At 40.5% G+C, this 26160-nt stretch overlaps 1 protein-coding gene across 3 annotated transcripts in view; it reads right to left on the bottom strand.

The window, feature by feature from the left end:
- The window catches only part of GRHL2 (grainyhead like transcription factor 2), a 170802-nt gene that overhangs the window by 113482 nt on the left and 31160 nt on the right, over nucleotides 1–26160 (bottom strand). For all 3 annotated transcript variants that reach the window (XM_039233823.1, XM_039233824.1, XM_039233825.1), the window contains exon 2: nucleotides 5193–5388. In XM_039233823.1, coding sequence (XP_039089754.1) covers nucleotides 5193–5388 — 196 coding nt within the window. The remainder of the gene's footprint in view (nucleotides 1–5192; nucleotides 5389–26160) is intronic.

Genomic DNA, 26160 nt, shown 5'->3' with positions numbered 1-26160 from the left:
AACCTCAACTCTACCACTAACTAAATTCTGCCCCACTTTCCCCCTTGGTAAACCATGCTTAATGGCAGTCCTATGACTCTCAGTGTTTTTCAGGAAAATTAAACGAGTTAACTTTTCAAAGTACTTGAAGTATCTAATACTTTATAATATTTACTAAATAAAAATAAGTCAATTTTGGGCACTTGGGTGGCTCAGTTGGTTAAGCGTCCGACTTCAGTTCAGGTCATGATCTCACGGTTCATGGGTTTAAGCCCTACATTGGGCTCTGTGCTGACAGCTCAGAGCCTGGAGCCTGCTTCCGACTCTGTGTCTCCCTTTCTCTCCACCCATTCCCCACTCATGCTCCGTTTCTCTCTGTCTCAATAATAAACATAAAAAATTTTTCAAAAAATAGGTCAAGGGGCACCTGGGTGGCTCAGTTGGTTAAGCGTCCAGCTTCAGGTCAGGTCATGATCTTACAGTTCGTGGGTTTGAGCCCTGCATTGGGCTCGGTGCTGACAGCTCAGAACCTGAAGCCTGCTTCAGATTCTGTGTCTCCCTCTCTCTGCCCCTCCCCTGCTCATGCTTTGTGTGTGTCTCTCTCTGTCTGTCTTTCTCAAAAATAAACATTAAAAAAAAAAAAAAAGAAATGAGGTGAATGAAACATAGCTCCTATCGTCAACTGAAGATGACAGAGAAACATAAAAATATAAACATTCAAGCATCATTATTCACAGTAGCCAAAAGATGGAAACAACCCAAATGTCCATCTACAGATGAATGAATAAACAAAATATGACATATACATACAGTGGAATATTATTCAGCCTTAAAAGGAAAGGAAATTCTGATACATGCTTTAATATGAGTCTTGAAGACATTTACGCTAAATCTTGTGTGACTCAAATCCACCCACTTTCCTCTGGATGCTTGCCTCCTGGTTCAGCCTCCAACATCTCTTCCCTGGGCTACTGCATCAGCCTCCTAAATAGTCTTTCTTCTCCTTCACTTAGTCCCTGAAAATCCATTAAGAAGATCCAGACTGACCTTAAAAATGCAAGTCTAATCCCATTATGCTCTTACATAAGATTCTGCAGTGCCTCCCATTACTTTTGAGAACATGGCTCCAAAAAACCCTCCACCTCAACTTGGGTGGCCCCCATCACTGCCATGCATATAGTCACACTGTATCTCAAACATGCAGTGCTCCTTCTTTCAGCCTATTGGATACCCATTCCACCTCCATATCTATCACCATTGTTGGATGGTCACAGTAGTGAATATTTGTTGGAAGGATGGAAGGACAGAAGGACGGATGGACAGTTGGATGGATGGATGGATGGATGGATGGATGGACTGATGGATATACAGATGGACAGAAGTATAAATAGATGGCTATATGAATGCACAAACAAGCCAACCAACAAACTGGTTTCCAGAGTTATACAGTCAACAAAATAGATAGGAACCAACTAGCCAAAGAAGCTACTTTCACAGAGCTGTAATCAGATAATTATGAACCACCTTTCCTTCAGGGGAAAATGAAGTAAGATACAGTGAGTCAAACCACTTTTAAAGTTAATTAACTAATGGAATCTATTATGTTTTCTGTCATGCTTGAAATTCATCAAAAGTTCACACTTGACTTGGAAGCTATTGATGGGTAGCTTGAACAGGATATAAAACTAGGCTAATATTTGAGCCCCTAACTTTTGAGGATTTTAGCAATTTGGCTATCTTTAATAGATCCCATTTAAAAAGCTTTGAATGGATTTTTAAAAATTTTAACCCATCTTTAAACGGGGTTCAAAAAAAGCAAATTTCTGGGTGCTGGGGTGGCTCAGCTGGTTGCACATTCGACTTCTGCTCAGGTCATGATCTCATGGTTCATGAGTTCAAGCCCCACATTGGGCTCTGCACTGACAGGTCAGAGCCTGGAGCCTGCTTCGGATCTCTGTCTCCCTCTCTTTCTGCCCCTCCCCCACTCGTGCTCTGTCTCTCTCTCAAAAATAAAATTAACATTAAAAAAAGGACAATTTCTAGTGGTGGACAGTGTTATGAACTGAATGGTTTCCCTTCAAAGTTTGTGTGTCGAAGCCCTAACTCCCAATGTGACTGTACTTGGAGACATGGATTTGCAGGAGGTAATCAAGGTTAATTAAGGCCATAACACTGGGGCCCTAGACCAATAAGACTGATGTCCTTATAAGAAAAAGAAGAGACACCACAAAGACATACACACAGAGAAAAGGCCATATAAGGACGCAGCCAGGAGGCAGCCATCTGCATTCAGGAAGGAAGAGAGGCCTCACCAGACATCAACCCTGCAAGCCCCTTGATCTTGGACTTCCAGCCCCAGAACTGAGAAAATAAATTTCTGTTGTTTAAGCCACCCAGTCTGTGGTATTCTGTTATGGAAGCCCCTCAGATTAACATGGACAGTGCAATAGAATGGATATGAGGAAATTTACAGGATTGTCTTTTGACCTTGAATAAATCCCACTTAGTTGCCTGACCTATAGAATATAAAACCTGATGGGCTTTGCTGTGGCGATCCTGTGGTGACAGTTTAAAAATGTACATGAAAAGACTTTGAAATGTTTGAACTACTATACCAAGATATGCCTTTGCAGTTTCCAAGGACAGGGGTCACCATTTCTTGAGTGTCTACTGCGTATCACACACACTCCTCATTACTGTCCCCTGAGGGGCGATATAGTCCAACTTTAGGAGTGAGGAAAATGGTGTATTTTACAAAAAGAATCAATTAGCACTTCCAAAGCGGTATAAAAAAAATCTATCGAATTTAAGTGATAATAGGACAGCAATTGTTACAATAATAATTTAACTTCCCAAAGCTTACACTCAAAAAATAGAATCTCTTTATTTTTCATTGATATTTTACTTTACACAAAAGAAGGTCTATCCTCAAAGTAGGTTTAACTCTGCTGTAACTTTAATACCAGTATATATAAGTTGTGAATGTCAGAGAGCTCAGGCCTGAAAATGATCACTTGGACACAGTTTTGGGAAACAAGACTAATTCTTCAATGTTTAAAATGTTTCAAGCAAAGACATAATCAAGTTTGTGTGACATAAAAGGATCCGTGTAACTCTACTTGTCCACACAGTCTCAGAAACCATTTTATTGAAAACTTTTATATCCTAGGGACGCCTAGGTGGCTCAGTCAGTTAAGCATCCAACTCTGGTTCAGGTCATGAACTCGTGGTTCGTGAGTTTGAGCCCCACACCGGGCTCTGTGTTGACAGCTCAAGGCCTGGAGCCTGCTTCGGATTCTGTGTCTCCCTCTCTTTCTAACCTCCCCTGCTTGCACTTTCTCTCTCTCTCTCTCTCTCAAAAATAAATAAAAGCATTTAAAAAATTTTTATATCCTAAAATAGTAAATCAATCAGGAAAAATGATAGTTCAACAGAGTTATAGACTTGACAACAAATTGAGTTTTTATATAAACTCCTTACTCTGCTTCTCATATATTTACAGACAGCAATGATTCAGTTTTCTTTTAAATATTAAAAATATGAAAGAGGAGAGGTAACTAGGTACCTCATTTACTAGTAATTATCCTCTGCACCTATATTGTAAATAAAATACACTGTTTTCATAAATTACATTGCTTTCATAAATCACTAATTATTTGGTTTGGAGGTATACTTCTCTTTTAATGCAAAGGAATTACCATCTGATACAACTATCTGAAATGACTCCACCACACCATGATGGAATAAAATCTATTTTGAAAAAATTAGAACAATATATTGCTTCAAAACATATCTTAATATAGTTCTTCAATGTCTTACCAAACTACTAACATATTAATGTCGTTATAAAAGCCACAAAAGGAAGCTGTAATGACCCAAGTGATTACGTCAGGGTCACTCTAGCGGTGGGAGCTCCTTGGAAAGTAGGAGAACTCTGGTGTAGGACAGAGAAAGGGAACAACACAATGTGCAACCGTGGAGAGCTGGGAGGGCACAGAGAGCAAGAAACAGGGAGGAAAATAGGAAGAGGTTAAAGCCAACTAAAAGGAAAATTGTTCCTCTTGGGTGATCTCAGATGGGGGGGCGGGGGGCGGCAGGGATTCGGTTCTTGTTCGAAAATAAAGCGTACACTGTGCCCAGCCAGCAAAATAAACACAGCCATTGTCACCTTTGTGCCAATTCCCAACCCAGGCCAATGGTGTTCACAATCTAAGCTGGCAGTAAATCTCATTCAGTAAATACTTGTTGATTTTTTACACTTCACCAGTGCTCAGGGAACAGGTCATCCTGCCTAAGAGATAGACCACTGTTTCCTGTTTGGTTTCCTGAAATAGTCTTATTTTGAAGGCATTGAATGGCAGGTATTTTTGTAAAGTAAGGGAATTATATTCATTTTGTTTCAAGGATTTTTCAAAATGAGTATTTAGTACCCATCAAAACACATGGAAACAAGGGTAAACACAAATTTGGGTTTTGGAATTGCTGCAAAAGTCTACCACAAGGCACTCATTGGAGTAGTCCTTATGAAGCTAAAATATCAATAAATCTAGAAACTCTGAATGGGCATTAAGGAGGGCACTTTCTGGGATGAGCACTGCATGTCAGATATAAGAGATAAATTACTGGGTTCTACTCCTGAAGCAAAGACCACACTGTATATTAACTCACTTGAATTTAAATTTAAAAAAAAAGTTTCTATTATCCTAAAAAATGACAAATTTAAAAGCAGCTTAAATGCCCAATAACTGAGTGATGACTAAATTACAGTATAGCCACTCAACTCCTTTTTTTTTTTTTTTTTTTTAAGTAATCTCTACGCCCAGCGTGAGGCTTGAACTAACAACCCTGAGATCGAGTCACTTGCTTTACCAACTGAGCTGGCCAGGCGTCCCGTCATATTCTCATTCACCAAAAATCATAAAGTGAAGATGGCAGCAAAGAAATATTTGCAATATGGTATGAAGGAGGAATTACATGCAGATAATATAAATGCATGTGAACAGAGGGCACAGAAGTAATTACCCCAAACTGAAAACTTCCTCTGGGTGGGTGGTGAGGCTCTGCTTCAGCGAAGGGAAAGCAGGGAGGCAGTGAAAACAGAACAGGCTGAGTTCCGAAGTGATCTCGGAACTACTATGTTCTCCCCCCTCCATCCGCCAACCAGGGGGGTCTCTGGGGACAGGAAGGGGAGCCGGCGGGGCTGCGGGGTCTACCTTGTAGTAGTCGTACAGCAGCCCCAAGGCAGCGGCACTGTCCTCGTCGCCATTAATGCTCATCATCGCCTTGGTGGCTGCCGTCAGGGGGTTCTCCAGATACGACTTCCAGGCTTCATCCTCACTGGTGTAGGCTCTTCGGGTATTGAACGGAGGGTCACTGGGCATGGGCACTAAGGCCACCAGTCGTTTGGTACTTGAAAGCAAGAGAAATGTGAGGCTCATTATAAGAGAAATGATCCTTTATCCACCAAAAATACATACATTGTATGGTTAATCTGCGCTCCCCCAGAGTGGAGAAGGGCAGGTTAACACTAAAGTGGCTGTCACGTTGCATTTAAAAAGCCTCTGTGACCCTGAGAAGTAATAATGGTCTTTACAAGGTTGTATGAGTATTATAAGTGGATCCCCTTCACACTTGGGTTTTTCATCTTCTGACGTTCTAGAAGCCAAATCATTTTTATTTGATTGCTCTCATTAAGGAATGTTAGAATATGTGTGACCCTGTGAGGAAGCAGGTTTCATTGAACTCTCTGAGTTCTAATTATAAACAAATATGTGCAGTACATGAAATAGAATCAATACAAACGATTACTAAAAACTTTTATCTAGTTTAATCTACATTTGAAATTGTTTGCAAATTATACACCAGTCCACGTCTCTTCATTAAAATGGCAGTATAACTACTTTGTAAATAAGGCATATTGTAGACACGCTGCATGATAACGATACGAAGTAACAGTAATGACACAGACTCTATGTGAACCCTCGGTTGCCACAGAATCCTACTATATTTCAGTGACACAGAAGTTCCAAGTTATAAAATCCTCATGGAGAGTGCGTAGAGTACCTGGAAAAAAATTTTTTTTAATTTTTAACGTTTATTTATTTTTGAGAGAGAGATAGAGTGCAAGCGGGGCAGGGGCAGAAAGAGAGGGAGACACAGAACCCAAAGCAGGCTCCAGGCTCTGAGCTGTCAGCACAGAGCGTGATGTGGGGCTCAAACCCACCAACCGTGAGATCATGACCTGAGCTAAAGTCGGATGCTTAACCAACTGAGCCACCCAGGTGCCCGTGGAGAATTTTCAGCAGAGACAGAAAGGGGTTGGAGTCATTTATCAATCCTAGCCAAGCCAAACTTGGGTAAAAATTGAACTTGACAAGGTAATTTCTTACAGAGGATGTGACAATGACTCAAACACCCAAATACCACGACAGTCCTCAGCAGCTCCCTGGGCCAGGACCCCGGCTGACAAGTTACAGGCGCCTGGAAAGGCTTTGGCACTTGTCTCCTGGCCTTCTATTGTTTGCTCATTGAAACAGAACAAAATCTAAGGATGACATATTGTATTTCAATAACAGCTGTAACACATAGTAACACAGCATGGACAAGTGACAAGACTGGTGAAGGCAATACCTGAATTAATAAATGGAAATCTAGCCACTGTGGGTCCTCTATGGTCACTCAGTTCTAACAGAGGTACTTTTCTGCTGACACTCATACAGGCCCTTCCAGGGGTAGATGGTCTCTCAGCTCACTCTGTGACAGAGAAGCAGTGTGCACTCTTGACACGGACCGTGTCGAGGGCCCTCTCCGTGTTGACATGGTGCCATGCACTGGTATGAGATCAGAAAATGACAGTGTCATTGGTAAGATCTATCAGGGAATAGAGTGGGAAATCCACATTTAGTAGAGTGGAATTCTAGGCTAGATAGTTTCCAGGCTCCTGATTTCAACTCTATGTCAGCGGTTTGGTAAAACAACGGATTGGGAAGAGAGAGAGAATACTGACCCAATCACAAATGAAGTGGATTAAAATTGTATAATGATGTTTCTGGAAGTAAAGGAGAAAACGCCTAGTGGAAGAATTTGCTGAGCATTAGGCAGTGTGGTGGCATGGACTGGCATGCGGGCTGGAAGGGAGTCCTTGCCCACCACTTACAAAGGTAGAGAACTCTGAGTTTCAGCTTTTGCATGCCTTAAATAAGGACAGCAAGGCCTACCCTACTTATCTCACAATGTGATTGTGAGAAGCAGATAGAAAATGGATAAAATAGAGCTCTGTAAACTGCACACTGCTATACAAATTACAGGTACTACCGTCAGTGCACAGTTCATTGCTCCTCTAAAGTTTGTAGGTGCACCAATTTTTGGTAGAGTCGATTACAACTTAAAAGTGTCAAAGATAGGGGCACCTGGGACACTTGGTTGGTTAAGCCTCTGACTCTTGATTTTGGCTCCCATCATGATCTCACAGTCATGGGATCGAGCTGCGCTGTCAGCACAGAGCCTGCTTGAGACTATCTCTCTCTCTCTCTCTCTCTCTCTCTCTCACCCTCCCTCTCTGTCCCTCACACACTCTTTCTCTCTCAAAATAAATAAAGAAACATTTTTTTAAAGTGTTAAAGATAATCATTAATTAGAGGGAAACCAAAGATTTCACTTAGCTTTTACTGAGAACTTACACCAGTCATTGAGGATGCAGTGACAAACGAGACAGACCCTGTCCCATTGCCCACACAGCTTGGAGTCCAGTGGAGGAGAGAAAGTACCCACATTAGAAGAGCGATGAGCCTGAGAAAGGGCGTGTGACAGAGGAGATGAACCTATTTGGAGGAGGGAGGAGGAGCCAGAGTTTCTACAAAGACGTGAAGGTGGGAATGTGTTGGTCAATGCTGAAATGGGCAGATGCGGGAAAGATTTGTTAAAGTGAAGAAGATTTTGGTAATTCTGAATAATGGAATTTTCTGACAAAAGGAGCTCATTTGTATTCATTCTGGAGTCAGCTAGAGGAATTTATATATTCTAGTCTAATACTAAAATAGCATTTTCGTGTTGTGAAAATTACTAATTTTTATAGGATACGGTTGGATTCGGGGACAGAAATGTTGGTGACATCTTAAGGGTCTGTAAGTGCAAGAAATGAGGCCTCTGGGGATTATCAAGAGGGTAGAGGTGGTCAGCCCAGGTGTGGCAATGCCACCACCACCCCTTCTATAGTTGTTTAGCTGGGGCCACCCTAGCTGATCCCACTACTTAAAGGATGAAGCAGCAAATTGTGAAACCTAATCTGTGTCCAGCAGGGTCCAGCAATCATGCACACTTAAATGTTTCAACACCTAAAATGCTCAGTCCTACAGGAATGAATGAAGAGCTTCATGTCATTTGCAGTGACCTCATCATTGAAAAAGATTTGGATCTTATTCTCTTTGATGACTGAGAGAAGCATATATTGCTGGGAGGAGGAAGGTGTTAATTACAGAACTGGCTAATTTCCAAAACTTTAACAGGAAGTGCCAGGCTGAAGGATAAGAGCCAACTCATAGTTTACACTAAGTGGTGTCCTGATTTTTCTTCCAGTCTTCCTTCTTAATGTCCCTCCTCCCTCTTCCTTCCTGCTGGATCTTCTGGATTGCTGATTTCATTGGTTCCTGGCACAAATCTTCACTCATAAATTTAGATTCGTCAGCCTTTCCCCTACAATGAAATGATTGATGAATCCTTACATGATTAGGGTAAAGACATATTCTGGGAAAGCACAACTTTACTAGCTGTTTCTTTTTACACTTTTGGTGGCCAAAGGAGCCTTTTATGTTCTTTCCTATAACTGCAGAATGACTTTGTTATTTGGCTTCATAGATTATAATCTCTCTGGTACAGAACATTGTTGAATAAAGCTTGGTTTAATAAAAACAGAATAATCAATGATACGCTAAGCAAAAATGTAGACTTGTAAAGAAAGGAAAGTTTCACAGAGCAGATTTTACCAAAGTTTCTAACTCTGAAGCTGATTTTCACCTATGTTCTTTTGGAATGGTAGTTCCCCTGCGGCTCTGGTTAACTTTTTAAATAGTCTTTCTATAGCGTTAGGTATGGCATGTTCTGGGTAGCCAAACAGTAACCATAAACTTGATCCCTGGGCCTTCTTTGGAGAAAAGTTTAGTTTCATACCTGAGAGCATTCACAGCCAGGCTAAAGACCACATGAGATCGCACATATAACTTTCTGTTCTCATTTGTTTCTTCAATCCACTATTTTACTTTGTGGATGTTGGGAGAACAGTTGAGATGAGTCATCGGCCGGCCGGAAGCAGTGAAGAGGTGGGGCAGTCATGCGGCCTTGCGACTGAGATCTTGACACGGAGTCAGGAAAAGCTCCACATCACACTCTGCCAGAGGCAATCTACCATCCCCCACAAGCCTTACCGAGAGCCTAATGCAGGAATGCTTTGCTAGAGAGGAGCACGCAAAGCGGCAGCACACATCTTTCCCTTCTAAAAATATGTGTAGTAATGGCCAAGAAATCCAGACACAGATCCATTTCACTTCGGACCGCAAAACAAAAATGAGGATGTGACACAGCCACACAAATTATCACTTTTGATCCATTTCTCATCCTCCATTTCTTTCATAACTCCCGGGAAGACACCGATTTTTGTCTTTTTTGTTTTGGTTTCCTTTGTTGTTGTTGTTGTAGGGGGGATTGTCAATCCAGAGGGAGAATGGTTTGGGGGCTGAATAAATGTCAGTCTTTTATGTTGTTGGGTTTTTTTAATGTTTATTTTTGAGAGAGAGAAAGAACATGATTGGGGGAGTGGCAGAGAGAGGGGGACAGAGGATCCGAAGCGGGCTCTGCACTGACAGCAGCGAGCCGATAGTGAGACTTGAGCTCCAAACCATGAGATCATGATTTGAGCCGAAGTCGGACACTCAACACTCAATGGGCTGAGCCACCAGGCTCCCCTAAATCTCAGTTTTAATTTGTTTTGTCATCTATTGAATTTAGATGAGTTACTTTCCTTCTTTGAGCTTCCATATTTTTCACCCGTAACATGATATCAGTGTTTGAGAGCTGTTCTAAAGGAATAACTCAGAAATTTACAAATAAAGTGGCTGGCACATTACAGATAAATAGTTCAATAAATAGTAGTTTACTAATAGTAATATAATAATATATATAATAATCACATTAGTATGACTTCTCTTTAGAACTGATTCTATCAATGACCTCTGTTCAAAATCCAACTGTCTGTTGTCAGTTTTTAATCTCCTCGAATTTTCTCAGCCATTTCCTACTTCTGTAGAATCTTGCCTTGCCTGGTTTCCAAGACAGTGGGAAAAAGCGGGTCTCCTCTGCAGCCAGTCATTCATTCCCAGTTTTACCCCACCTCAATTCTCCTTTTATTCCTCTAACTCTGATCATCCTGAAGCCTTTGCTTTTTTATCTCCATTGTTGATTCTAGTGACTTTCACTGATCTTCTACCTTAATGACTAACAGATGTGTATTGCCAGAGACCCAGTTCTGCACTTTCTGCTCAGATGCTCTGTTATCAACTGAAAACTCAACAGGTCCAAAACTAAGCTAATCATCACTTCTCAGTTGGGCACTCCTCACCATTGTCTGTCTCTGGTCATCTAGAACCAAATCTTGTGTACTGGTTTAAAAGATACACTCAGGAGCCATACTGCCTGGGTACGAATCCTGTATAACCCTGGACAAGTTAGCTCATCTTTCTGTGCATCAGTTTCCTCACTTGTAAAATCTAGATATACTTCAAGTGAAGTAAAATAATATGCACTGCCTAGTATTTTTGTCAGAATTAAATATAGAAGCAGTGTAAAAGCTAGGTACATTCTAGCTTTTGTTATTTCTCTTTGTCCCTTATACAAAGTCAGTTACCAGACCCACCATCCCAGCTTTAGTCTTATCTCTTCACACCTCCAGCTAGTCTCCCTATCCTTCAACTTTCCCCTCTTCAGTCCATATTGTAGCCCCATGGAATCATCCTCCTAGGACATTTAAGTATATATGAGTTGCAGTTTCAAGTACTATAAAGGGAATGGGGGAGGACGGTAGCTCGATTTTTCATGTTTTCATAAAATCAATGTATAGCATATTTGTAAAGTTGATAAATGTAAGTTGCCTTAATTGTAAGTTTAAAAAAATTTTTAATGTTTATTCATTTTTGAGAGAGGCAGAGACAGAGCATGAGCGAGGGAGGGAGAGAGACAGAAGGAGACACAGAATCCAAAGCAGGTTCCAGGCTCCGAATTGTCAGCACAGAGCCTGACACAGGGCCCGAACTTGCGAACCACAAGATCATGACCTAAGCTGAAGTCAGCAGATCAACCGACTGAGTCACCCAGGCTCCCTGCCTTAACTGTAAATTTAATTTAACAAGTATTGATCATATCTAAACTCTTTCTCTCACCTCCTGTCACCTTCAAATTAAATAAATTGAGGATTCATTCTTCTATTCTCCTTAAACGTGAGCTGCATCACTAGGAAACCAAGCAGATTTACATGCAGACCAGAAGCAAACAAGAGGAAGACTAAAACTCAATCAGCAAAGGTCCGAAATTCATGGGCCTTTACACCTACCTGTTGTCCATCATTCTCAACATTGACTTAAGGTGGGGATAAAAGAATTTTTCCACCCAAGACAAGCCACTTCCTTCTCTCTAAGAAGTGAAGTTTTTATAAAATTCACAGGATTTCGTGCTATAGTCTCTATTTCAGTCTCCCCCTCCATCCTCCCCATTCATATCTCTTTCTTGTTCTCTCTCTCTCTCTCTCTCTCTCTCTCTCTCTCTCACACACACACACACACACACACACACAGCCTTTATCTTGAGAAAATGTGAATTCTGTTCTCCACATAGAATATCTTATCTTATACTGAGTGTTCAGAACTCGGGGGTTAGTCTTCATCTACTTCAATATCTTGTAGCTGATTACTGGCATATAATCACTTCAGCCATATTCAGACTCTAAACTTAAGAGCAAAGTTTCAAGAAGTGACAATTATTCATTCTTCTGGAATCTTGGCATTTTCTCCATTGACAGAATAATACTTGCAAATGGAAACTGACCAGCCCATGGTCCTAGCCAGAGTTAATGTCACAATTTAAATGCCAACAATGTTAGTCATTTCACTGCTGTCCACCTTCAGTAACATCTCTCCATTTGGTCCTTGCTAGATGCAAATCACAAGAGATAGCAGATAGTTTCCATGTTAGAGCAAGAGTTGAAATTTATTAGGAAGGATCTACATTGCACACTTGTTCTTAATGACTGTAACCTTTACCCTTGACCTAAGCCATATAGAATTCAAGGGAAATGAAGTGAATCCAGAGGCCTGGGGTGATATTGATAATCTTCACGTTGGTGATGGTTATGTCTTAAAAAGAGAGGATCCAATTAATTCAGCAAAAATATTTTGATGACTTCCACCATGTAAAATGCATAGTCTTTAAAATTAAAAAACTATAAAACAAACTTATGTTTACTGAAATTAAGATAGTTCCATTTTAGATATACTCATTGCAAAATATGCTGATTCACTGGTTGACACATAATACCTGTCCCCCACCCTCCTTCTCCCACCCCCTCACAAACTGTGAGATCATGACATGAGCCGAAGTCATACATTTAACTGACAGAGCCACCTGGGAGCCACTTGTTTTTTACATTTTTCAAATAGTGCTCATAAAAGATCAAAGTGTTTAATAATATTAAGTCACAGGTACTTAATGAGCAACTAGGAAATGCCAGATATGCTTTCTAAGCCCCTAACATGGGTTACCATTTATAACTTATAATAGCCTTAAAGTCAGGAATAGTAACAATGCCCTGTGCACAGATGAAGACATTGGGCAGAGAGTGCTAAGGAAACTGCCCAGGGTCACACAGAAGTCAGCTTAGACCAGAACTGCATCCCAGAGTCTGAGCTCTTAAGCATCCTTCCTTTTTGCCAATTCTTGACCAGGCTCTATTATCAAAATTAGAAGAAAAAAGAAAAGTTACTTGAAAAGAAGGAACTAGAAAACAGACTGGATACAAGGGTGCTACATGATAGGGGATTTTTTACACGGAAATAAATGAGATGGTGTCCAAATTCAGAGTTCTAGAGAAATCGTGCAAAATGGAAGACTATACAGTCCTTGAAAACACAGAAAACACGTTTCAATTACTTGTAGATTTACAGTGTGCTAAAATATTCTGCAGGCTGCATCTCATATCAAGCAACACAAATAAATTGTAGGGGTGTGGGGAAGGGAAGAAATTCCTCCTTATTCACCTTTAGTTTGACCTGGCTAGAGGTCACCTGTTTTTTGTTTTTTGTTTTTTGTTTTAATTTTTTAAAAATATTTTTATTTATTTCTATGAGAGAGAGAGAGACGGTGTGAGCAGGGGAGGGTCAGAGAGAGAGGGAGTCACAGACTGAAACAGGCTCTAGGCTCTGAGCTGGCAGTCAGCACAGAGCCCGACGCGGGGCTCGAACCCACGAACCACGAGATCATGACCTAAGCGAAAGTCGGACGCTTAACCGACTAAGCCACCCAGGCGCCCCTTAGATTTTTTTTTTTTTAATGTTTTATTTATTTCTAGGAGAGAGAGAGAGACGGTGTGAGCAGGGGAGGGTCAGAGAGAGAGGGAGTCACAGACTGAAACAGGCTCCAGGCTCTGAGCTGGCAGTCAGCACAGAGCCCGATGCGGGGCTCGAACCCACGAGCAGCGAGATCATGACCTAAGCGAAAGTCGGACGCCCAACCGACTAAGCCACCCAGGCGCCCCGAGGTCATCTGTTTTTAAATGGCCTGTGAAAAATGTTAAATAATTGACATGATAGAAATAGAAGTTAAATAATTAGAACATATTGGAAACACTGTATGTAGATAACAACCAAAAATAACACATTTCTACAGGAAAAAATTATTTTTAAACCATATTAACTTTACAAGTTAAAAGGGGAATCAGTTCTTTGGAGGAACTTACAAGGCTCAAATCTCTAGCAGAAAAAAATAAAACACAAAAGCCTCTTATAAGGCTGCGGGACAGACTTCCACCTCAAACCATTCTGTGTGTGTACTTGTACCTCAAAGGTTTCCCTCAAGTGAGAGAGGTAATCATGTGTATAGCCAACATGGGAACAGAAATTTTAGTGCAATTCAAGAAGATAGAAAGCAAAAGGGATTGGCATAGAAGAGAAATCAAAATCAAGAAGGCTGCACCCCAGCTCTGGGGCAGGAGGGGTTAATGAAGAAGCGAGAACTGGTTTTTCCACTGAGCCCAGAAAACTCTAACTGCGCGTCTTCAGCATCCATGACCAAGCCAGTCCCTCTACGGTGTGCCAGAGGAACTAGACACAGCATTCACTTGTTAAATACACAAGGAGTTAGCCTTTGGGGGGGCCCTAGGACCAGAGAGAGAAATAACTTGGTTAAATGCCTACAGGAATTTCAAACTACCAAATGAGAACAAAGAAAAGAATTCAGCCTGAAACAGGAAAATCTAATGATTCAATCCCCACCTTACTCCCTCGGACCTCACTTGTATGAACACAAAGGAATCTTCCAGGTACCCACAACACCTGTGGCCACTCCTTCCATTTAAGAGAACAGCACCCCCACCCCCACCCCCAGAAGAGTGCGTTCCACTCAGCTGACAAATCCTGCCAGCTCTGAAAGGTGAGTAGTCAGACTCTTCACTTTTGATAGAACTAAAAATCACTTGATATTTTAGGAAACCAGCTGAGGATGAAAGAGCAGCCCCACGATGAATAAAACAGCTTACCGATGAGGAAAATAATTAATGTTGGATATAGAAAATAATGTTAAAAACAAGATACTGCACCTACAAAGAAAACACAGGTTATGATGAAAAGGAAATGTCACAGAACAAGATAAATAATGTCAGCAATTTTTTTAAAAAATTGTATGAGGGTTAAGTTGAAAAGAGTAAAAAAAAGTTAATAACCTGGGAGATCGAATCAAGGAATTTTGTCAATTTTAAGGAATAAAAGGAAACTCTAAGACATAGTGAAAAGACATATAGAACAGATTTAGGGATATAATGTTCAATTAACAGGAGTAACCGAAGAAAGCAATGAAAACGATGACAGGGAAAAGCAAAGAATCAGAGAAATAAGAGAAGAAAATGCTCTCTGGCTGAAGAAAAACTTGAGTCTTGAGAATTAAAGGTTCCAGAGTGCTGGAAGGGGCCATAAAAAGAAACATGTCTACCCAATCCTCCAAAACTTCTATGTTGAAAATTAAATGACAACGCTACAAATGGAAAAAGAACTAAGTCACCTTCAAAAACAAAACAAAACAAAAAACAACCAGTCAAACAGTCCACTTTCTGTCTACATCACTAAATTCTGCAAGACAAGAGAAAGGGGTCTGAAGGGGGAACAGTGAACACAGCGAACCATCATTTCTGTGTGATGCAAAATCAAGACTTGTTTCGTCATAAAAGGACTTAAAACCTCTTCTGCTCATCCATCTCTTTTGAAAGAATTATTCCTCAATTTGAAGTGAAAAAAGACACTGATGGGGAGGGAAGAAAAGTAACCCAGCAATCAGTTATCAAATATACCAGTAAAATGTTAAATTCACTGTAAATAATTTATGATCATGGAAATGAAATTTATGCCCCTAAGAAAGGATTGTTAAGAATAATACCAAATGGTGGGTGGAAGTGTTAAATCACTATATTGTATACCTGAAATTAATATTACACTATATGTTAACTAACTGGAATTTAAATAAAAACTTTAAAAATGTTTATCTGAGAATACACCTTGGTGGTAAGAAAACTCTCATTTTAATTATTTGATCACTTGGGATTATTTGAGGTAGTATTCATTTTGCTCACAAAGAAAAAAAAAGAATAATACCAAATTAGAATGAAATATCTGAGAAGTAATAGGAGAGTGGCTGTTTTAAAAGTATATTGAAATTCTTGCTTTGTATAGAGGAAGAGTAATGGATAATGATTAATTCTTGGTGTTGATAGACAAAATAACTTTAGGGGTGCTTGGGTGGCTCAGTTAAGCATCTGACTTTTGATTTTGGCTCAGGCCATAATCTCAGGGTTAGTGAGATCAAGCCCTGCATTGAGCTCTGCACTGACAGTGCAGAGCCTGCTTGGGATTCTCTCTCCCTCCTTCTCTGGCCTTCTCTCTCTCTCTCTCTCTCTCTCTCTCTCTCTCTCTCTCTCACACACACACACACACACACTAAACTTTAAAAAAATAAAATATAACTTTAAATATGTTTATCAAAAACTCAACAGTTACAGTTACTAAGCTAAAAATAGGAATGTACACATTTTAGAATAGTAGTTCTCATAATAAGAATGTTATGGGGTCTCTTAGATATTTCAGAGGCTCATGAGGCCAAAATCGTTTTCATAATAATTCTAAGACATTATTTGTCTTACTATGTTAACACTTGCACTAATGATACAGAACGAAGGGTGGGTAAAAGTTTTTATTCCTGACATGAATCAGGGCAGGGACATAAAACTGTCCTTGAGTCATTGTGCTCTTATCCACAGACTTATAATAAAAGCAAAGCAAGCAAGCAAACAAACAAAAGTACTATTTGGGAATGTCCTTGATGAAGCTGTATAAAATATTAATTTTATTCATTTCAAACTCTGGATACACATCTTTCCAATATTCTCTGTGTCAAAGTGGGCAGTCCCCCAAAGCCCTTCTGTGTACTGAAGAACAGTGATCGCCTCAAGGAGCATTTGTGCAATCGTTTAAGTGGAAACTGAACGAGCTGCTTTTTTTTTTTTTTTTCACAGAACTTAATTTTTGTTAAAAGAAAGACAGACAAGCTACGTTTTTGGACTTGAGTGTTTGGCTGACATTTTCTCAAAAAGAAACCACGTGTGACTGTCCCTTCAAGGAAAACAATTGGCAGTATTTGCTGCCAGTGGTATAATTTGGGCTTTCAAACAAAAACTATAATTTTTAAAAATACTCAAGGATTTCCAAAGAGCTCAATGGGGAAAGTTATGTGATTTTTTTGTTAATGTACCATGAACACGTTAACAGTTGGAAGATCTGAATAACTCAGTCCACCAATATTTCCAAATGCCAATGCATGACATTATGAAATCACACACAGGTAAAATATCCTTTCACAGTAGAAGGCAAGCCTAGGAATTTTAATGTAACAGAGTACAGAAAGTTCACTGTATCATTTTGGTTTCTACACTGCAACTAACCTTTAACTTGTCAAATTTTGAAGCCATATCAAAGAATATATACAATTATCTGAAAAGGTTATAAAAATGTTTTTCTTTTCCAACTATCAGTGTAAAGCAGTATTTTCTTCATATACTTCAACCAAAATAACACTGCACAACAAACTGAATAAAGTGGATAAGAATCCAGCCTTGATCTGGTTTTTTTTAAAGCTTATATATTTATTTTGAGAGGGGCAGGGAGGGGCAGAGAGAGAATGAGAGAGAGAATCCCAAGCAGACGTCACACCATCAGCACAGAGACAATGCAGGGCTCAAACTCAAAAACCACAAGACCATGACCTGAGCCCAAATCAAGAGTGGGGCATTTAACCAAATAAGCTACCCAGGTACCCCTCCAGCCTTCATTGATTACGCCAGGTATTAAAGAGAATTGCAAAATGTAAAATGATTCCACTCTTCTCACTAAGTCCGTTTGTTTCAGAAAATTTTATTTTTCATTTTATGTTAATATGCAGTGGGAGGGCGCCTGGGTGGCTCAGTCGGTTGAGCATCTGACTTCGGCTCAGGTCATGATCTCACAGTTTGTGAGGCTCTGTGCTGACAGCTCAGAGCCTGGAGCTTGGTTCAGATTCTTTGTCTCCCTCTCTCTCTGCCCCTCCCCAGCTTGCACTCTGTGTCTGTCTCTCTCTCTCAAAAATAAATAAACATTTAGGGGTGCCTGGGTGGCTCAGTCGGTTAAGTGTCCAACTTCGGCTCAGGTCATGATCTCATGGTTCGTGAGTTCGAGCCCTGTGTCGGGCTCTGTGCTGACAGCTCAGAGCCTGGAGCCTATTTCAGATTCTGTATCTCTCTCTCTCTCTCTCTCTGACCCTCTCCTGCTCACACTGTCTCTCTCTCTCTCTCTCTCAGAAATAAATAAAACATTTTTAAAAAATTAAAAATATGCGTGGGTTTGTAATTATGACTTTAAGTCATAAATCTTTAATTTCTAATATGGCAAGTATCAATATCTGTCTACTTTAATCCACACAAACACAAGTTTTAGGAACTTCAATAATTTAAGAGTGTAAAGGGATTCTAAGAACAAAAAGTTTGAGAACCAGTATTCTAGAAAACTACTAGAGAAAAATAATAGAGAAAGAAATATCCTCAATATTGGGGTGCCTGGGTGGCTCAATCTGTTAAGCATCTGACTCTTGATCTCAGCTCAGGTCTTGATCTCAGAATCATGAGCTCAAGCCCTCCACTGGGCTCCACACTGGGCATGGAGCCTACTTTAAAAAAATAACCTCGGGGCACCCAGGTGGCTCAAGTTTGTTGAACATCAGATTCTTGATTTTGGCTCAGGTCATGATCTTCACAGTTTGTGGGACGGAGCCCCATGTCGGGCTCTGTGCTCACAGCAGAGAGCCTACGTGGGATTCTCTCTCTTCTTCTCTCTCTCTCAAAATATATTAATAAACATTTAAAAAATATATCCTCAATGAAAAGAAAATAAGAATAAAAATGATGACATAACATGGGAAAAATAAGAACTTGATATCAGCAATTGCAGTAAGTGAGCATGAGTTATCCCTGCCTTTAAAAGATACTTTTAAACTGAATTTAAAAAAGAAACCAATATTTTTTTAAGCTCCCATGATTCATAAGAAAATTGACACTGTATCAGGCCATTAGGCAAAGAATTCTTATAACACAAACTAAATTCTCTAACCACACACAATCAAAATTTAAATCAACAACAAAAAGATGGATTTTAAACACTCTACAATTGGAAATTTAAAAATACTTGTCCCAATACTAACAGGCCAAAAAATAGCTCTTAAGGAAAATTTTTAAAAATCAAAACTAAATGATAAAGTACATCTCACACGTTGTCAATATAGATAAATCAGCACCTAACAGCAAGCATTTTATAGCTTTCAGTGCTTTTATTAGAAATGAATAAAAGCTAAGAGCTAAGTACATACAATATTAAAAAATAATAATAGTAAGGGGCACATGGATGTCTCAGCCGGTTAAGTGTCCAACTTTGACCCAGGTCATGATCTCACAGTTCGTGAGTTCGAGCCCCACATGGGGCTCTGTGCTGTCAGCTCAGAGCCTAGAGCCTGCTTTGGATTCTGTCTCTGCTCCCTCTGCCCCTCCCCCACTCGTGTGTGTGTGTGTGTGCGCGTGCACGTGCGCGCGCGTGCTCTCTCTCTCAAAAATAAACATTAAAATTTTTTAATAAAATAAAATAAATTTTTAAAACATAGAACTGCTCTAAAGAAAGAAGAAGGATGTACTAAAGATAAAACATAAATTAATGAAGACATGATAAAAAGGACAATTTAAATCAAAAGTTTGTTCTTTGAAATGACAAAGAAAACTAACAAAATGGCAAGGATGATCGAATTTTAGAAAAGAAAAGAAGACACAAGTTCAGATGCAGTTCACATTAAAAAAAGAATTTCTGGGGGCACCCGGGGGGCTCAGTCAGATTTCTGCTGAGGTCAGACTTGGGCTCATGGTATGATCTCGTTCTTAGTGAGTTTGAGCCCTGAGTCAAGCTCTGTGCTGCCAGCTCAGAGTCTGGAGCCTGCTTCAGATTCGGTCTCCCTCTCTCTCTGCCCTCCCCTGCTCACCCTCTGTCTGTCTCTGTCTCTCAAAAATAAACATTTTAAAAACTTCTAAAAATTAAAAAAATATAGAAAAAGAAAAAAGAGAGTTTCTGAATTCCTTAATGCTAATACATTTGAAAACTTAGACAAAATGGAAACATTTTTAGAAAAACAACCAAAACTGATTCAATTACTTAGAAAGAGAAAAACAGTAACTTTACAGAGGAGAAACCTGTCGGCCGCTACTTAACCAAGTGATGAAGGCTGACAGAACTAGTGACGTCATCTACAGCCCGCCATGAATGTGATGAGAAAGATGCTTCACGTCTGTGGTATTCTTTCCTCAAACCCATAACCTCAGGCTAATCATGAGAAAAACAGCAGACACACCCAAATTGGAGGAGCATTCTGCTACGTACTTGACTACTGATTGACTATCCTATCAACAGTGTTTAAACAAGTTAAGTGTGAGTAAATAAGTAAATGAGGTTATGAACCAGAAAAACAAAGAAAAATAAAAACAACACTGGCAGGTGGAACTGTGAGTGACTGGTCTCTATTTAGTAGATTTTATTCAATATTGCTTTATAACTAAATACAGATGGAAGAAAAGACCATTCAGATGATAGAAAAGTACTGGACGGAAGGAATTAGCTTGAGGGGACTAATAAGTGGAGCATTTTATTCCTCTTTGTGGCATTCAGAATTCCTGATTTCCCTTTCTCTGCTTCACACATAAGAGCTGGTCACAGCAACCTTTATTTTATTCATCGCTCCAAAGCATGAGGCTTCTACTGTGCACCCTTCCCTCTTGACCCAAATGGAAAAGCTCCCTCTAATTCCTTTCAAGAATAGATTTCTACTCTGTGAGCCCTCCCAGTTTGTGACCAAAAGGCCTACTAAGAAGAGAAATGAAAAGTTTAAAAAGCATCTCATATTTTATGAAATGTGTTCCAAAACTACTTGGAACTAGATATATTGAAGACGTCTGTGTACTTCACAGCAGCCTGACATACACCTCGTTTCCGTGCTTGTGAAGAGAATCCTACATAGCATTAAGTGCTGAAAGAGTTCATCATTACCCACTCCGCACTTCTCACTTTACAAATGGGAAAACTGAGGTCCACAAGGATCATACTACTTCCCTGGGACTACATGGGTATCTTCATTAACATCAAAATGATTAGAGGACAAGTTGCAGAAAAATACAGACATTACTGGCTCATTTGTAGACATGCTTTGGAGACACATAAACACTCTTCTATTTTAGGATAAAGTAAAAATTATATGCACATTTGGCAAAAAGTTCCCTCCTACACACACACACACACACACACACACACACACACTGCTCTTAATTTCTCTCTCAATTCATTGAACAAACCTTTACTGAGCTCCTGCTGTGGAACAGGCACTGACTTAGGTGCATGGGACATAGTGTTGACCAAGTGAGACAAAATATCTGCTATTCCTCCTTCCTTCCTTCCTCCCTCCCTCCCTTCCTTCCTTCCTTCCTCCCTCCCTCCCTTCCTTCCTTCCCTCCTTTCTTCCCTCCCTCCCTTTCCCTCTCTCTTCCTTGTCTCCTTCCTTCCCTCTCTCTCTCCCTCTGCCTTCCTTCTTCCTCCCAATGATCTCATCACCAGAGCTCCCACTAGAAATAACCCCACTGCTCACTCTTTGAGTTCCCTTTTCCACAACTGGCTCCAACCCTTAGATACAGGGGTACAGGTATAAAGATGTAATAGAAATTGGATCATGGAAGGCACGCATTTCATATACAGAGTCACTTCTATTATAAACTTGAAATTAAGACAACATCCATCAAGAGGTTTCATTGAGTGTCTACAACGGGCTGGTATTCTCTGACTACTGGGCTACAGTGAGGAAAAACGCAGACCCAGTCTCTGCCCTGGCGAAGCTTTTGCTGATGAATAAACAACTGCAGGTGTGACAAGTGTTAATGAAGAAAAAGCACATGGTGCTAGGAGAGAATATGTCACATGGATCCTGTGGTGGCCACAAACACTTGACTTCACGGTCCTCCAACTACAGAAAGCATGAGTGATCAAGGAACCCACTGTCAGCTCTGAAATCTATCATTACATTTATGTGGAGGCCACGCTTCCTCATGGGCTGCTCCCAGCCCATCGCCGCGCGGGGCACAGGACCACCGGGAGAGGGCCATCCTGGAAGGCAGGGGACTCTTCTTGTGGCTGATTTTGGCTAGAAGCCTCCCCAGTGGCCTTGCTGAACCTTCCTGAGAATGCAGGAGAGTCCTGCAGACTTCCCCTCAACGTACTTTCCTTCTCTCCTTCCCAGGAGACCAGATTTGCTTGGGGGTCTGGTAGCCCTTCCCATCTTTGCCAGCTCCCTCCCCATTTTTTTCTCACAGGTGGTTGCCCTAATGGAAACCTTGCCTGGAATCCCATCTCGGAGTCTTCATCTCAAAGAGGGAAGACTAACATAGGACCTAGTTTAGACTGAGATGGGCTGTTTAGGATTGGGCTACTGGGGACCACAACATTTCAACAAGGAAGAAAGCAAGGTCTGGGGAAGTTTAAGAGATAGGCAGTGGCCAGATTATGCAAGGGTCTGTAATTTAATTTAAGAATTTTAAAACTTCTTCTAAGTGCATGGGGTAGGTAGGCAGGGCCTTTAGCATGCTAAATGGAACAACTTAATTAAATGTGTATTTTACAAAGATCATGGGGGCTGCAGCAAATGGATGGAAAAGAAAAGAGGTTCTAGGAGATCAAGAGAGAGGCTACTGAAAAGGTCCAACAAAGAGATAAATTAAAAATTATTTTCGGAGCACCTGGGTGGCTCAGTCGGTTAGGTGTCTGACTTCAGCTCAGGTCATGATCTCATAGTTTGTGAGTTTGAGCCCCACATGGGGCTCTGTGCTCACAGCTCAGAGCCTGGAGCCTGCTTCAAATTCTGTGTCTCCCTCTCTCTCTGCCCCACCCCAGCTTGTGTGGAAGGAAGGAAGGAAGGAAGGAAGGAAGGAAGGAAGGAAGGAAGGAAGGAAGAAAGAAAGAAAGAAAGAAAGAAAGAAAGAAAGAAAGAAAGAAAGAAAGAAAGAAAGAAAGAAAGAAAGAAAAGAATTATTTTCTATCTAATGGGAAAATAAATCATTTCATAGGGTCTCCCGTAAGATTCCATGGTCCTTTTCTTTATCTCAAGGCCTCAAGGCATTCAATATTTTACGATTTATTCGTTTTAAATTAAGGAAAAAATGTAATGTTTATTTACTTTTGAGAGAAAGAGAGACAGTGCAATCAAGGGAGGGGCAGAGAGAGAGACACACACAGAATCCAAAGCAGGCTCCAGGCTCTGAGCTGTCAGCACAGAGCCTCGTGAGGGCTCCAACTCACAAACCGCAAAGTCATGACCTGAGCCAAAGTCAGATGCTTAACCGACTGAGCCACCCAGGTGCCCCTATGTTGTATTCTTGATTTAGGTGCAAGTCCTCATTTTCACCATCTGTGTACATGTGGGTATTACATCTTACTCAAATTGTAATGTCACATAACATGTAAATTAGTTCATATTCTTCAAAATTAGCAGAAACATTCAATGGTAAAAACCTTAGCATACACCTCTATCCCTAATAGATAAGGAAAGATTACAGGCCCATAAATGTTATACACGGAAGTAATGGGAAAGCCCATACAAAGTCCATGCTAAACGCACTGATTACACAAGATGTTCCTCCTCTAAACAAAAGACAGAAAATAAGTGGGCTTTACGATGTAATAAGCTTCACCTAAAATAAAAATGCTGGGAAAAAAAAAAACAGTGAAACTCTGGTTTGACTTCTTAGAATTTAGATGGGCTTCTGAATACACAATCAGAAAGCTAAGAACCAATTGCTTGTTTTCCCTCTTCTGGACAATTAGCAGAGGCACTCACTCAGTTATTCCTCTGCCTTAGATCTGTGCTTGAATTTTTTAAAGATACTCTAATTTTAAAATTGTGCATGTTATATGAATGAATGAATAGGAATACGCACATGTATACATATACATGTATCTTTATGTAACACACTTAGGGTTGGAGTGTGTGTGATGTGGGTGAAGGGCAGGAGTATGGAAAGAAGCACCAAGAAAAGGAGAGTGAGAAAGTCACAAAAAAATACTATGTAATAATTATATTGTGCATTTATGCAAATTGTGTGTGTATAAAATTATACACATGTAAAGAAATTTTAAAGGAAAGAAGGGAAGAAAGGGAAGGAGGGGGAAAAAGAAAAAAGGAAATGAAAAGAAAAGAAAAAGGGAAAGAGGAATAGAGGGAAGAGGGAAAGAAGGGGACTGAAAGAATTTCTCTCCCAATCAATAACACTGGGGCAAGCAAGTGAGCTGTTTCATGCCATTTGTGTGTCTGTCTAGTCAGACCTTTACTGGAGACCTTTACAATAAACTTCAGACAATTTGTAAGTGCAATTTAGTGTTAATCACACATACAAAAATATAGAAGAATATTTAAATGAATGTTTCTTTTTTTTAATGTTTTTATTTATTTTTGAGAGAGAGATAGAGACAGTGTGAGCAGGGGAGGTTCAGAGAGAGAGGGAGAGACAGAATCTGAAGCAGGCTCCAGGCTCTGAGCTAGCTGTCAGCACAGAGCCCGACACTGGGCTCGAACCCATGAACCGTGAGATCATGACCTGAGCCGAAGTCGGACGTCTAACCGACTGAGCCACCCAGGCGTCCCTGTAAATGAATGTTTCATCTGCTCTTGGATTTGGGAAGAATCTGTTAAACATGGAAAAAATGGAAGAATCTATGAAGAAAAAAGAGATAACTTTGGCCGCTGAAACATTAAAAAAGTGTAGGGGTTGCTGGTTAAACATATAAGTGAGGCCGCAATACAAACTCTCTCTCCCGTAAGACCTAACCAAAACGGACAAAAGATAGCATGTCTGTGTGTGTGTCTCAAACATTCACCAAACAGTGAAGGAGCACATCGCATGTCATACAGTCCAACAGATTGTGCTAAAGAGAGGAAACAGAAGGTTCTGGTGGTGCCTCACCTAGAGCAATACAGGAGACAGAAGCTAAAGCAACTAATTATGGAGCAGTCACTAATATCTCCCCAATATGAAGAGAAGCCCAAGGACAGGTGAATAGCAGCTTGGGAAACCCCTTTGGGATAAATTATTACCTCCACCAAGACTTGAGCAGAGATGAAAAGAACTTGGGGTCTTTCTTGTCTGGGAGCAAAGAGGAAAAGAAACACAGAAGAATGTCAACCTTCTATAGGTACCTGTGACTGTAAGAGTGAATCCTTCTGTATTGGAGGGACACTGATAGAAGGATAAGTTGTTTCACTGACTAGCAGCGAGGCACTAGCAGAAATACCTAAGATAAAGATCAGCAGCCTGCAAAATGGTTATGTGCTTGTGACCGAACACACGGAGAGGGACCAGAACTCAGGTGGAGTGCTCTCTACCAAGGAAGGAGGAAGCTGTGTGGATGCTACTCCTGGGTGCTCTAGCAAGTATGCTTTTCTAATAAGAAAAGTCACACAGAAGTTTAATAAGTGATCACTCGAAAGAAGGATATACCAGAGAGCTCATGCTGCTATATTATGGACAAAGCACAAAATCACAGGGAATAAACCTGCATTGGGAATAAAGAGGAACATCTTGAGCCTGGAAGCTATAGAACAACCTAGGACTCTGCAGACCCATCGACTCTTCTGCTGGCCACGTGATAGGGTCAGTGTGTTTATACAGGTGTTGGGAAGGGGGGCGTCTGGGTGGCTCAGTCGGTTAAGCGTCCGACTTCAGCTCAGGTCATGATCTCATGGTTCGTGAGTTCAAGCTCCTCACTGGGCTCTGTGCTGACAGCTCAGAGCCTAGACCCTGCTTTGGATTCTGTCTCCCTTGCTCTGTCCCCCTCCCCCACTTGCACTATCTCTTTCGCTCTCAAAAATAAATAAACATTAAAATAAATAAATAAATAAATAACACCAAGGTGTTGGGGAATCCAAGTTGCCTTGCCTCCTCTACCTGGTATCACCGCTGCATGAAAACGTGCAGTTCTAGTCCCCAGCTCCAGCCATATTACACAGATGCTAGCCAGACTTGTGCTAAACCTGCTAGACAGAGAGGTGGGGTTGCAGAAGACACAAAGCTTTCTAGGAATTGTAGCTGCTTAATTACAATGCTTGCAAAGCTTGTAACAGACTACTTGAAAGTCTGAAGAAAAGACAAATGTCAGTGTGGTGACTTTTATATTATCTGACCTCTATGAAAACCTCATCTTGTCTGTCTTGTCTCTGGGGAAAGTGAGCATTTTAAAAAATGACAGATTCCCCAACAAATGTTAGAATATTGCCCAATAACAGCGC

Source organism: Hyaena hyaena, unplaced genomic scaffold (genome assembly GCF_003009895.1).
Source record: "Hyaena hyaena isolate Hyena2069 unplaced genomic scaffold, ASM300989v1 scaffold_79, whole genome shotgun sequence".
NCBI classification, from domain to species: Eukaryota; Metazoa; Chordata; class Mammalia; order Carnivora; family Hyaenidae; genus Hyaena; species Hyaena hyaena.
Note: the sequence above shows the minus strand (reverse complement) of the source record. Positions and strands in the feature narration are given on the sequence as shown.